Below are 15,134 nucleotides of genomic sequence, written 5' to 3' on the forward strand. Positions count from 1 at the left end.
TTTTCAAGAAAAAAATTGTTTCTTTCAAAAGGAAGTTCTCATTTTTTTCCAAGGACACTTTCATATGCTTTGTAAAGACGTTTTTTTCAACCTTCCAAAAAGAACAAGGTTTAAATATCTACTTTAAAAAACAACAGTAGACAAAGCTAAGCATGTCACACAGCCTTCATTTCCCATTTATAAGCAACAAGGACTAAAAAGAAAAAACTTCATCGAGCTTTGAACAAACCACATCATCAAGAACAAATTCAGGGAAACCTAAATTGTTAGAAGAAATCTCTTCTCCAAGGAGCCAATTATAATTATTTCACATCCCCCCTGAAATATTTCTGTGGCTGTCATCTAATATTGAACAACAAGCAAAAGAATTTCAGGTTAGGTTTTCACTCCATCCTTTTATTTGCTCATGATAAAAGTCACCATTTAGAAGGTTCAGCCATTGGAAGGACTTCTCTGAAAAGCAGTGGGGAGCTGTAAAACGAGAGGATGTCACAGCAGCTCTTGTCCTAAAGCCCTGCTCAAGCAAGGTCCAGAGCAGTGGGTTTGGGATGTGGGTACCTCCAAAGAGAACCCTCAGCTCCTGTCCCAGGCTTTCCCCTCACACCTACCCTGAATTCCTGCACCCTGATTTGTGCCCAGCACACCTGCAGCAGGAGCCACGTGGAGAATGAGACCTCTCCTAACTCCTCACTCCCAAAACCCTGCACAAATCCAGTTTGCATTGCCTCTCCTGTCCCATGCTGCAGCCACAGTCAGGAATCCTGGTGCTGTCCCACCAGTAAATTGATGTTTTTCCTACACCTGGAAGCCTAAAATGGACATGATCCCTCAGAGCTCACCACAGAGTTGCTGGATAAAGAGGAATAACTATTTTGGCTCCTGTCTCACTGAATCATTTGCCCAGTCTATCCGTTTAAGACCTGCATTGCTGTACCAAAATATCCCAAGATTTTTTTTTTGCCTTAAGATGTAAATTAATATATGATAAAAAATTGAACATAAAAATAATATTTAGTGAAAAACTGATATGTATTACACACAAAAATAATATATGCTGAAAAGATTTTATCAAATCTGTCAATGCAGCTACTTTTTTTCTCCAAAAATTTTCAAGTTACCATTAGCACAGGGTGTGCCAATGGAACCCAATTTATGATTGGTGATCCTGTTATTTTACTCATGAAAACACCTTTCATATGGGGGGCAGGGGAGAAAATGTTTTCCAAAGCAAGCTGAGTGGAATGTACTGCAGACCTTTTCTTAGAAGTAGCCCTGGTTCAGGGTATTCCATAGATTAATCCCTGCATCTTATTTTTCTAAGTCATCCTGTATGAATTGTGCAATGTTAGTTTTAAATGTCTGTACACTTTTTGTACTCTTCTGTGTTCCTTGAATTCTTAGGGGTAATTACACATTTGAAAAGACATTAAAAACAATTTTGCACAGAAGAATTTTGTCTGAAGGGACTAATTTCTTTATAAAACAAATCTTTTAGAAGAAAGCATGTAATATGCTGCAGCTTAATTTATCAAAATTCCAAAGGACTGACACTTAAAAAATTCTCAATGTTACCTTCAGTTAGTACAGAAATGGCAGGAACAAAACTGTTTTCATTTTGGAGGCTTTTCAGATGGAAATTAATTTTTTAGTAAATGTCTTTAGATGCCTTTAGTGAGACAGAAAAGCTCCTCAGTAATAGGTTGTGTTTATAAAAAAGTAAAAATTAAATGACTCCATCAGAAGCCATCACTATGAACATGCACTGCTTGTGCTGCTGTGCCAACAGCATTTCTTTTTTTGCATTAGTCTCTATAATTGATGCAGTGAAGGATTTATTGGTGTATAAGTTATTCTTGTACATTAAAATAACATTTTAAGACCCATGTCCCCTGTGGTAAAATATAATAATAAGCAACACCAAGCTTTAACACTGGTAAAAACAGCAAGTTGTTTTTTCTGTATCAAACCATTTTTAATAATTTATGATACAAACACAATCTTTTTGCCTTTTTTTTTGTTGACAAGCACAAAAAATGCTCATTTTAAGCTATGTGACTTTGGGTTTGCCCACACAATGCATATGATGCCTTCAATTTATTTTCAAAGGATTCAGATCCTTTAATTTAAACAAACCACAGCACTTTGGTTCACCACAGAGCACCAATCAATGCCTGGGGTCAGGAGAACTATGCAAAACAGAAATATCCTTTTTAGTTTAAGGAAGTCCAACCAAAGGTAGCTACAAGTAAGGCTCTAAGTCTTTCTCATGACCTGAAGAAACATCAATACTCATAAAAATCTGGAATATGCAGATTTAAATGCTTACAGGTTTTACATTCTGACATCTGAGCTTGATGGGATCCAGAACCATAAGCAATTTTTAATCCTTAATCTCCCAGTCACAATTAGGTTCTGTTGTGCAGATTCCTGATTTGGTGGATTCTGGTTTCTCTCTCAGTGAGTAAAGCCAGGAGTGGATGTGAAATTGTTTGTGACCTTTGCCAGGGGAGCACAGGAGGTGCCTGAGGAGCCTCAGCCATGCAGGAACTTGTGTCTCAGCCTTCCCTCTCAGAGCTCCCAAACTCCCCCAGGCATGTTTGCCTTGACACAAAAGATGGAATTTCAGTGCTGTGAAAGCATTTCCCTTCAGGAAGGCTGCAGGGGGTTTTTACCCCCAGTCATCCCCACAGTGCTGGACACTCAGAAGGTTTTCTACACCAAACTTGAGAGAGAACATTGGAACAAAAAGCTTTTATCCCACTGAAAGGTGGTGGGGAGGAGGTGTCAGTCCTGGAGACACCAGGAACAGGGTAACCCAGCTTAGCTGCTGGTTTGTTTGGACTTTAAAATGTGCAACACAAAATAATTAAAATTTAAAGCTTTGTAATACATAATTGGAGAATCTTGGCTATATGAATATATTACATGAAAGCATTGAGGGTTTTTAATTGTTTAATAATAAAAAATATTTCAGTAATTAATTATTAATTCCTATAGGAAATAAAAAAGTACCAGATGCACACTATGCAATTTATAGTGTAGAAAAATATAGAGGAAGAGCATTACAAATTGGAAGACTGTTGGAAGATAAAAGTATAGCTACAAAAAACTTCTCTGGTTTACAAAATTACAGCATAATCCCCAAAAACAACTCCCAGAGCAGGAAAGAAATGTTAGAAATACAAACACATTCCTTAATAAAATTGAAAAATAATCCACAAACCCCCTATAAGTTATCAAAAAACCCCACCAAAAAACCCAAACCACAGCTGCTTGACAGCACTTGATTACAAAAATATTGTGGGCTTCTGAGAAATACATATTTAAATGAAATATGTTATATATTAAACATTGCACAGAATGCAGTATATTCCAAAACCACTGTATTTTAAGTTGTTGTTTTATGGAGTCAAACTAACTTTCTTAAAAAAATTAGAAATGTATGAAAAAATTACTGATTTGTCTCTTGTAACAGCAGTTCATGTAGGGCTTCTGATGGCTCTGTGCACCAGAATAATCCTGCCAGCAAACACACACAACCCCTTCCTAATGGCACTTGATCTCTAATGTATCTTTTGTATATTTGTAGGCCCTTTAAATGTGCTGTTATCTTTTGCAATAAAATGAGATATTTTTATTAGGTTTCAGGAGTCAATTCATAATAAACAATGTTTAGATTACAAAGGAAGGGAACAGTTGCTGTTTGGGAAAAGAAAAGCGAATGGAAAACTAAGAGGCATCTCATGGAATCATTCTGCATTTCCAGGTAGAGCAAGGATGTCAATTTGAATGCCAAACAAAAAAGCTGTAGCTTTTAGCTAGATCATGAGAATATTTGAACATGTGAAATTCTCCAACCATGCCAGCTCTGCAAACAGTTTCTGTGCTTGTTGTCTGCTCTAGAGTAGCTTTGCTTAACAGAGCTCACAATTTATTTTTGGCAAAGTTTGATTTGTACAATATCATATATAAATACTGTCTAAAAACACCTCAGTGCAGCACAGCTACACTTCATCATGTTAAACTGATATTGTGAGCAAAATCAAGATTGGAAGTACTAAAGGAAATCTTTAAGGTGCATATGGTGGATTTATGATATTTCTTTTTACCCAACCCAGCCAAGACTGAAAACAAGTATTTCTGTGTTCTACATGGTTTATAAATTTGATTTCTATAATTCCTGTAGGAGGACTTCACTGCATGGCTATGACCTTTAACTAAAAGTCTAAATCTCATGAAATATTCAAGGTAAACCTTGAATAGCTAGTTTCAGACAATAAACTTGTCCCTCTTTGTGAAAGTGCAGAAGCACTTGTACAGCCACAAACAGTCAAGGTTTTCTGGGGTTTTAAGAGTGAAAACAACCAAGCAGCTGTTAAAGCTAAAACACCACAGTGAAGGCAAGAATGGCATTTAACTAAGTCTTCCCTGCAGTAGCTGCAGAGAGCCAAATTACCTTTCCACCACCACCTCCTCCTGGGGAGATTATTTCTTTCTGAGCCTGGCTCTTCTCAGTAATTACATGAACACAGCTCCCAGCAGGCACTCACCAGCTAAGCCCAAGGCACAACCTCCCTTTCCCTCTCCCTTAACAGCACGAAAAGATCCAGGCAACTGCAAACCCAGACCTCTGCCAACAAGCTAGATTGTGGAAAGATCACCTGGATATGAAAATTAACTTGTTTATCCCTGTCAGAAAGCAAAAGAACCCCTCAGGTAAATCAAATCCAGTTATCTGTCAGGTGCAAGGTGTTGGAGCTTGCAAGGAATTACAGGTTTTGTAAATTATAATTATTGCTCTTATCAGTATAAGTCAATTATAACATTACTTTCCATAGCATTTTCAAGTTATAGGAAATTCCACTGCAGAAGTTAATAAAAATACTTGCAATATTCACAAACACAGCAACAGATTTAAAATCTACAGAGTAACCTGTCCTCCTAGAAGTGATGGATTTAGCCCCATTGAAAGGTCACTTGCACCTGTAGAACCTCAGCTACACAGTCCAGCTGCAGAAATTCCACATGTCCCACCTGTACTTGCAGAATTCACCACACTTTCAGCAACTCCAGCTCATCTAAGCATTCTCCAGGACACAATTCTTCACTATCTGGTTCATTTTGTAAAGATCAAGCATTCAGGCTTTCACAGCAAGTTTGGCCCTCTCAAAAGTGTTAAAGCAAACCTGAAAATTAACTTGGTGAACTAAAGTAGCACACAGAGCATGGAAAAGCTTCTTTTGCCAGTTCTTTCTGAATACAAAAGACTTTTGTTCATTAAAAAACAATTTATTTGCATGTAAAAGGCTATTCTGTTAACAAGTGTTGCTTCAGCTGTAGAAAATGTGGCAATTTATTGGAATTCCACTTTGAAAATCCTCTAAAATGCCCAATACTCACATATGCAGAGGTGCTCATGAACATAATTAGAAGCAAGAGAACCACATTGCAAAATTCACACTGAATTTGTTCTTTTCAAGTTAAAACAGCTGAAGAAATTACAGTAGATGAGAGGGAGAAAAAAAGGAAAGAAACAGATTTTCCACGCCATTTCAATTTACTGTAACCAGCTTGTTTTCCTACTGGTTTCCTAATGGATCTTTTATGCAGGATTAAAACAACTTCATTTTACTTTTTCATGTGCTTCTTGAGGTACCCAGAAATACTCCTAGCTCATGCACAACACTCTTATCATGTTTTCCTTGCACAGAAAACATTTCCCAGCACTCCAGAGAACTAAAAGGGTCACTGGTCCTCATTCCAAACCATTTCCTGTGGTGACTGTGGATGTGCCCCAGGGTTCTACAAGAGCAGCAGCAGCCTGGAGCTCCACAAACAGCCTCAAACTTGCAGATGCACCACCAGGGAGTTCAAAGCAACCACTGGTAAATGTTTCCTCTGAGGAACTCAATTAGTCTCCTCCATTATTAGGAGCCTAATCATTAGGAGGCACACATGCTCTGGTTGGCAATGATCTAAAATTGTTATTTTCTGATAGAAATAAACAGGGGAGCACAGGGCATTTTAAAAGGCACACAATGTACCCCTTGTGGCCAAAATCATCAAGTAAATGAGACTATGATTTTGTGGAATAAAATAAATCAAAGATAAGCTGTGAAAAACCATCTTCCCATAAGTGAACAGTCTGAGGGGTAAGCTCTGAATTCCTCGTGGATTCCTTGCATTCTCACAAATAGTCTAAATCCAGAGGAGTGCTCAGGAGATGTGCACTTAAATCTGAATAAATTGCAGAATTTGTCCTCGTATATAACTCTTAAATCATGGGACCTCCATAAAAAAAAACCTCAGGTGAGTGTTTAGTGCCAGCACGTGCCCAGATACAATTTGTTTTTTTAGATTTACTCATACAATTTCACTTTAGATTATAGAAATACTCTTTTCAATGTCTTAAACCATGTTCTTTATGCAGGTTTGTAGAACTTTCTTTTTTTTTTGCAAATATCAATTAACTTTTTATTTATCATTTGTTCTCTTAAACAGAAATCTTTAAAATCTTATGCTGTTCAAATCTTATACTAGGCTGTGACTACAGTGTCACAGCTGAATGAAAAAAGAGTGAAGCTTGAGACTTTTTAAATTAAAAAAAATAATTCACAAGGACTCCACAAATGCTATATTTGCATTTTCTCCAGGATAACTATAAAATGAGTTTCAAAGCATTGAAAATGCATTAAAATATTACTCACAATTAATGGATCTCGTCCCATTGTAATAACAGTTCTGTTCACTGTGCGTAGTAGCTGCACCATTATTTCTTGAATATGGTGATAAGTTGAAGCCTGCAAATGAAAAAAACAAGAGTTTTGATATTAAAATCATATCTCTTTGAAAAGAAAGAAGAAACCAATTATTTCCATTTTGACAGTTCAAGTTGTACAATATAACAGCCCAATTGAAAGAGCAGCACTAATTCTTCTTGCTCACCCTGCTCCTTAGTTCCAGCAATTTCATGGAACACTCGTGTCCAATTTCAGCCCAATCTACTCCACAACTGGTTTTTGTTGCCAACAGTCACTTCCCAACTCTCACTAAAGGAGCCCTTTTCTCCCCCTGAGTCAGCAGCTCACCCCTGGGACAGGTAATGTGAGACAAATTCACAGCTGCCCACATCTGTCAGTGCTCTCAGGGCAGGCTGCAGCTCAGCAATGTTCTCAGCTGGCAGTCACAAATACAGAGTTATAAAAGGACAAAGTTGTCTTCATTTCCCTGAGCTGCTTTGGACATGCTCTGCCCAAGTACTGCTCTTGTTGCCTGAAGGACATTTGATTAATTATTCTAAAACCCTAAAATGGGAATTACCTAGTCACCAGCTTCACTGACCTTACTCTGATCACTCAACAGCTTGGGAAACCAGCATGCAACAGGACAGGAAAATGTCAAAACAAATGTCTAGCAGAAAAGGATATTTAGGTTACACCAAGACCCTTATTTAATGTCAGATACAGCATGGAAAGGACACCACCATCACAGAAGCTGTGGTGAGCTCTTAATTATATTTTAGGTAGCTGAGCCCCAGTACCACCCCAGGAGAAATTGCTCCAGGTTCTGTTTTTCCTCTGAGTCAGCCAACATCTCCTTTTGCTTTCTCCTGTTCTGATTGCCCTGGATCAGGCAAATATCAATATTTGGGACCTTCCTCACATTTGGTATTTGCTATTGCCATTTAGTGCTGCATCCTGTGACAGTGACACTCACAGGCTGAAGTGATCTCCTCACCTGTCACAGCATTTCAGAAGTTGTTATATTCTATAAATGAACAATGTGGTCACAGAATAATTAGAGTTTGGTGTTTCCTTCTTTAAAATTTCACTTTCTCTGGCACAGTCCTATGGTAATAACACAACTACACTTGAGAGTGGCTAGACAGAAGACACACTTGTTTTTATAACGTTGTTTACCACTATAATTTTAAAAAATATTATCAACAGCCAAAACTGATAAACTGTGTAGCAGCACTTAGCACAGGGATGTAATTTGTTAATTAGTTTCTCTTTTTTTTTAAATTCAAAGATGAGAGCCCATATAAGTTCACTTCCACATTTCAGTATGTGCTATACCATAATTAGTAACAGTTCAGAACATTGCATAATGAGTTTTAACATTTAGCCCTGACTCCATCATTAAAAATGAGCTCTATTCTTAATTCACAAGTAGCACATAACAAACCTCTCCTGAAAAGACTATTACATATGCTCAAGCACACAAAGGTTATTTTCTGCTCGACCTTTGAATTTTCAGAGAAGCATTAGCAAATGAAATAAAATGGTTTCTCTATGAAACTGAGACTCCCTTTCTTCTTGATAATCTAAGAAACAATTAGGTATTCAATATCACATTGCTAAATTAACAAAAGTTATTTTCACACATTGTCAGTACATGAAATTTCAGCTTTTATCTTACAGCTCCTAGCTTCAGAAGATAGTCTAAGAACCAACTGCAACATGATCTTTTTCAGATCATTTTTCTCTTCACAAGGATGAAATGAGAAAATCCACCATTATTTGGCTTCAGTCCATTGATCAAGCATAAGATTTTTTTAGGAGCTAAATTAACTACTTGTGTCATATATAAACATTCCCTTGGAAAACGTTAATTGTATTATTCCGTTTAATTAAATATGGTGATCAAAAATGTTTGTCTTCCCTGTTGAAAAGATTTGCCAAGGCATGGAACAACCAGAGTTCATGCTCTGCAGGCAGTGTCCCACAGAACCCAAACACCTTCAGGCTCCTCGTTGGGCTGGATGGCACAGATTGGCACACAGATTAGTTAATGGAAAATCCAAACCAAACAAAATTTCACTCTCTTTCAAAAATATCTGCCCAGGGTAAAGGAGAGAGTGTTTGATTTAGCTTTCATCCTCTATTTAAACTACTACAGCATCAGGAAAAAAAGGCAATTCTGTTTTTCAGAATCAGAGTCAACCCTGCACTTCAGATTCTGAGGAGGTTCCTTTATTTGGACAGTGGCACACAGGACTCACTGAAGGGCTGCCTGGGAATTCCAGCATTACACAACCTGCACTTGGACACCCACTTGGAAACACTTCTGTCAATTCATTTCAGTGTCCCTGCTCTGTCCCCCCCAAACTCACCCAGCTCTGCCCTCCTCCCTGGTCTGGGGCTCAGTGACAAACACAGGAGGCCCTGGCACTGTGCAAACACTACAATTAAACTGTAATGACTAAAATTTCATTGCTGCATTATCAGCACTGTTCTGGTCACAAATCTAAGCCATGGCACTGTATGGGCAGCCAGAGGAAATCCTGTGTGCTCCCTCTCTGCTGCATCCAGCCCTGTGACTTGCATTCCTTCTTTGACAACATACACATAAAGGCACATATAAAAGGATAATAATTTCTTTTTAAACCATAACTCATAATCCTGCATTGTTCTGACTGAAAAGAAGACGTTAAGGTAATTTGCCCTGAAAGAACATGCAGAATTCCTGACTACATTCCTTTGAAATTCCCTTTTGCTAAAGGCTTAAGATCCACCATAAGTTAGGGAAGTGCTTAAAAAATTTCTTTATAATTCTAAAATGCTTCCAGGCTTGTTTGCTAGTGTTTGCTGAACAGCTTAAAATGCAACTGCTGCCAATTACTGACAATGCACAGAATAGGAAAAGATTCTTCATCTCTCTTGCACTTATAGTCAAGATTTCACTGTAAATTCCAAGAGAAAGCATTTACCATTACATTTAATTTTGTAAGTACAATAAATAAAAGATTGTTCTGATTCAGTAAATATTAAAACATAACATATATGTCAGATTAGAGATGAAGTCACCTCATGAGGGACTGCCAGGTTGCATGGAACAAAGTGTTGCAAAGAGGGAAAAGGGAATTAAAACAGAAACAAAAAAATCACTGGTTTCACCATGACCTTCATCAATGACTTACTTGGTCTAAGAGTTAAATGCATTTCACAGGTGCTTGAAGAACAATCTCAAGCTATGAAGGTAATTTCAGACATGATTAAATCAAAACTATGCCTTTTATGTCCAAAAGTTGTTTGCAGGAGAGCAATCTTAAAATCAAAGCTAAGCATCTCACTGAGATGCCCAACAGTGACTGTCTAGTCATAAAAATAAACACACAAACACTACACAAAACAGAGATTTTAACATGCTGGCTACCTGCAGAACCAGCAGTGAGGCAGCAGCTGAAGAAAACAGATTTGAACACAAGGATCTGATGATTCCCATGTTCCCACTCTCTAAACAATGTGAGATAAAACAGTAGAGCAGAGCTGGAAATATCAAAATATCCTTTCCTTTGACAAAGAGAATGCATTCTTCAAAAATTCTGTAACAACTTCAAAGATCACTTCACAGTATAAATTTTCACCCTATGAAACAGAACAACTACAGTTGTTTTTTCTCACCTGTCCTTTGTGTGAGTTCTATTTCTGGTGACTTTCACAGAATAAATGCAACACAAAAAAATATCAAAGTTAAGTTTCCAAAAAGTTTTGAATGCTAGTCTGAAACCAGGTTTCTCCACTGAGATGGAAAAACCAGACATCGGTGTTATTAATATTATAATGTGATTCTGCTACTAAAGGCTGAAGTTTTCTCCTCCAGCAGGTCAAACCATCCATTTTCTTAGAAAGAGGCTAAGAAATGCAGGGGATGAATTGTAGAACAGAAAACTGCATTCATCTTAGGGTTCAAGCGTCATCCCAGCTGAAATAATTTGGTTAATTAGCAGACCAACTGCCTGTATCCAGATCCACTGAACAAAGGCACCCCAAACAATAACTTAGCCATATGTGAACCCTTTCATTTGCCTACAGATTCCAAAGTATTTACTCCTGCAAGGCAAATACAGCCTTGCAAGGAGATTTGTGACTGGAAAACAACCATGTGGGTTACACTGCAGAGAAATCTGCAGTGGCTCTTGAGGACAAATCACAAAGTGTGATCCTTGGGTGCTGCTGTGCCCCCCTCCTTTGCTCCTTTTTCCTCCTTCAGCTGAGTCATCTCAATAAAAGATTTTCAGTACTGATCAGGATCAGTGTTTGGTTAAAAAAATGAGATAACAATCCATGGATTCCTCTGTCAAGGAAGGAAAAATCCACGAGTGATGGCCACACATCTGCTGTGGTTACAAAGCCCAGTGTTAAAGTTAATGACACATGCTTAATATATTCTAAAATCCATATTTTCTCTTACCAGAAGTTGTATTGCCAGAGGTAGGCCAGGTATGGACTTTCTGCAACAGAAGTATCTGGTTCTTTTGTTGATATCCCAACTATTCTGCAATAGTCCTTAGGAATATGATGCCTCTAGAGAGCCCAGCATGATCTGATACCACTGCTGGATTTAAACTTACCCCGAGGGGCTTTTCTCCTTATATCAGAAATGCATCAGTATTGACTGCAAGCACAATCTGTGATAACTGTGAATGACCCAAACATCTCCCAGACAATCTCCAGTTTACCTTCCTTGAAAGAAACTGTTGCAGAAATGCCACTTCTGTTGAGCAAATGCCAATACATATTTTTTTAATGCATGTGTTTTAAATTCTCAGCAATTCTTCTGCTATTCTGCATAATGTTCTCACTCACACCAAGATGAGCCACAAACCCATATTTTCAGTAGGCTTTAATGAGTCTTTTACATGTCAGCAACAGCTGCTATGGACAGCAACTGTTAAATTCAAAAACAAACTTCATTTATGAGGTACACACAGAGAAAGTATTTCTCCATCTTGCTTTACAATTGTGTTTTACCTTTTAAAGGATAGGGTAACAAAACTGGTTACTTTGCATTACAGCCTTATGAGATAACTTCCATTTTTGCCCTATCACGCTTTCACCATTTATCTTAAGAATTACATTTCAAATTCAAATGTTCCAATATTTCTTTTGTATCCCCTCAGATCAATCCCTCCTGAGCTGCTTAAGTCTAAACCAATGAGGCAAATAGCTCATAATACACATGGAAAGACTGCCCTGTGCAAACTGAAAAGCCTCAGCAGTATCACAGATTTTATGAAATCAAGATATATGCTGTAATGATTTCATTTACTAGGAAATGATCCAAGGAGCCACAGTGAAAAACTCCTAAAATGACAACTTGCCTTAATCCAAAGTCTGAAAAGTTTGAACACATGTATCAGAAAACTATAGTTGAGGAAAAATCAGGACATATTCACAAGTTAAGGAAATTACAGCTTTCTTAATGTAATTAATGATGATGTTTTCTCAGAATAAAGTCCTCAAATTATTGAGAAGCTTCATTGAATAACCTACTGCTCATTAAAAAGTGAGGGCCTGAAAAGTCAGTTAAACATTCTCTCAAATGAGGAAAATAAAGAACCACACAGATGAAAATTTCAGTGTTCCAAAATTTCAGAAACCTGATAAACAAACTTCAGTCTCCAAGTGAAATACAGTAAAGAGAAATCTGTTTTACCCAGACCTTGCTGAAAGCAGAAACTATACCCTATAACATCAGTAGAGTTAAAAGCATTTGTTTCAGAAATTACAGGGCTTTTTTATGAAAGGAACAAGATGAAATTTGAAATTTATTCTGCATTATTAAAATAATTATAGAATAATCAAAAATTTTGCTTGGAAGGGACCCTGCAAGGTCATGCAGTCCAACCCCTGCAATGAGCAGAGCTCTCCAGCTGGACCAGCTCACTCAGAAGTCAGTCCTCATCTTTCATAACTCCACTGCCCTTCAGTTTAAGTTCATGAAAAATAGGAGAAAAGTTCAATTTGCCACTGGCTTGTACTGAATATTTGAAGGAGATTAATCATCATCAATAATTTACTTCCTAATCAGTTCAGGCTTTCTACACACTTGGGCTCTCTACATCACCATCAGTACTTACAGGCTCTTGACAGCTCAGAACCTCCAGGATGCTATTGAGTAATTCAACACAGAACTTCCTCTCCTGGACCTGGAGCTGCTGATCCTCCTTCTGTTCCAGTAATTCCCTCAGCTCTTTTGTAATCACAGGAAGCAGAATGTCCCTGCATTCTGGAAGAAAGCAAATTATCTTAATAACAAATATAAATGAACTACTCTGTGCAAAGAAACCTTCCCCCAAACAGTGGAACACAATATGATTTAACAGCCACACTCCCAACATGGAATCGTTGGTTTTCCAGCCTCAGGAATATTTCAAAATTGTGTGCTATTTTCATAAGTCAACATATTTTCATATATCAAAATCAAAAGTTCCTGATAAAATAATATCCTCTAATTAAATTCTGAAAGCTGTTCAGCTTATATCAAACACTTGGGGACAAATTACTCACTTACATACAAAGCATCTTGACACTAATTGTGTTTAAGTAATGACAGGATTTTAATGTAAGAAAATTGCTCTATTTATTTACTTATTTCTGAAAATAAGACTCAAACAGCAGAATAGAACTATGTGCATAATTTTTGAAACATATCCTCTAAAGGCACATAAAAATGCAGACAAAGAAAATGCTCTAATGAAAGGCCTGTCAAGCTATGATAGTGCATGTGCATACATTCATCCTTATTTAAATTTAAGGAAGCTGATACAAATATGAAGTTATATTCCAATCTCACATGTACATTGACTTTTTAAGAGAGGTGCTTATAGGAAATGTAAGGAGTACAAGATACACAAATTTGCAATAACTTTAATGACAGCAATATCTATCCAGGAATAAAAAATAAAGATACTTTTTTAAAAGAATTATTTAGAGCACCTGGACATACCCTGAGGAAAGGGAAAGGGAAAAGTAGATCATAACTGTCTTAATTTTGCAGATGAAGCAACACAAGCAATCCATGCAGATTATTCTTATTTGAAGTAACAGCTCCAAGCTACATGAAGCCAAGAGCTTTTAATCATGTTGGAAGAGCAGAATAATTTCTTGCCTCAGAAAGTATCTCTACTCTTGGTAACTATTTCTGTAACACTTATTCCAAGCTACAAGACAAATCTAACCCAATACCCAAATTACAAACTCACCACTGAGACAGGCTCTAAAGAACACAAGACCTGTTTGAACAGCAGTGTAAAAATGAATTTCACAGAGTCTACAGATCCTTTGTGTGCCCAATTCTGCACAGACACCCCTCTGCAGCAGAAACCAAAGGGCTGCACTCTCAAAACACAGAGTTTTTGGGATACCAACACTCCTAAAGCACTTCTGCATGGATTGTGTTCATGGACACACAGAACACCTGCCCTCCAGAAGTCGGGACTGGCACCTCGGTGGTCACCAGCCGCAGACAGCAAATGTTGTAAATTTTCTGAAATTGAGATGTAATTCAGTATCTAGCAAATACTTTTTTGATTTGTTCATATGAACCACTTCTAATTAATTGTAAATACAACAAATGCAGTGCTATTAGCCAAAACGAAATCAAAGAAACATCATTAGCAATAAAAAGTTACATTCAATACCTAAAAAACTTGCTGAAATGGGATAAATAAAGGATTTTAAATTCAAATTAAGGATTTTTTTCCTTTTAAATTAAGGATTTTTATATTCAGTCAACAAATAAGTCCAATTTATAAAAGAGATTATTAGCTCAGTACTTTTGAAAAATCTAGTAAACAAATTTAAGCTCTGTTTTCACTATTATCAGTGGAAACTGTCCTTCAACAGTCTAAGGTTATCCAGGGAGGAAACAGTTCCCGGCATGATCAGTTCAGAATTTATTCATCAAGATTCTGACAACTCCAAAAATATTTAAGTTCTCTTTTGGATAGAGCACTTATTGCTAACCATTTCCATCTAATGGTGCTTAGCAGAACAACCACAAGTGTAAGAGTCCTACTGAAAGATGGCACAGACTTAGCACATTTTAAAGTGGATCAGATGAAATTTGAAAAATGGACTCACAAGCCAAGCAAGCAGCTCAGGTTGGATGTAAGGAAAAACCTCTTCCTCACACAGGGAGCCAAGCAGCAGAACTAACAGGTTGCACAGTCTCTGTCCTGGAACAGCCTGGTCTGACCTCAGAGCTGGCCTCATGCTGGGCTGGAGGCTGGACTGGAAGCATTCCCAGATTCCCCACAAGCACTTTTCATCTATTCTGTAATGGGTTAGTTGCACCACCTAATTAGTGGCTTGTCTAAATTTTCTTCTGCCTTCACTCAGAGTCAG

The 15,134-nt window shown here is 37.5% G+C and overlaps 1 protein-coding gene across 2 annotated transcripts in view; it reads right to left on the reverse strand.

Annotated features, from left to right (window-relative positions):
* DOCK2 (dedicator of cytokinesis 2) overlaps positions 1-15,134 on the reverse strand; it is a 186,427-nt gene that overhangs the window by 87,470 nt on the left and 83,823 nt on the right. For both annotated transcript variants that reach the window (XM_033073225.1, XM_033073226.1), the window contains exons 26-27: positions 12,866-13,014; positions 6,708-6,800 (exon numbers count right to left, since the gene is read on the reverse strand). In XM_033073225.1, coding sequence (XP_032929116.1) covers positions 6,708-6,800; positions 12,866-13,014 — 242 coding nt within the window. The remainder of the gene's footprint in view (positions 1-6,707; positions 6,801-12,865; positions 13,015-15,134) is intronic.

The sequence above is a fragment of the Catharus ustulatus genome, chromosome 15 (assembly GCF_009819885.2).
Source record: "Catharus ustulatus isolate bCatUst1 chromosome 15, bCatUst1.pri.v2, whole genome shotgun sequence".
NCBI lineage: Eukaryota > Metazoa > Chordata > Aves > Passeriformes > Turdidae > Catharus > Catharus ustulatus.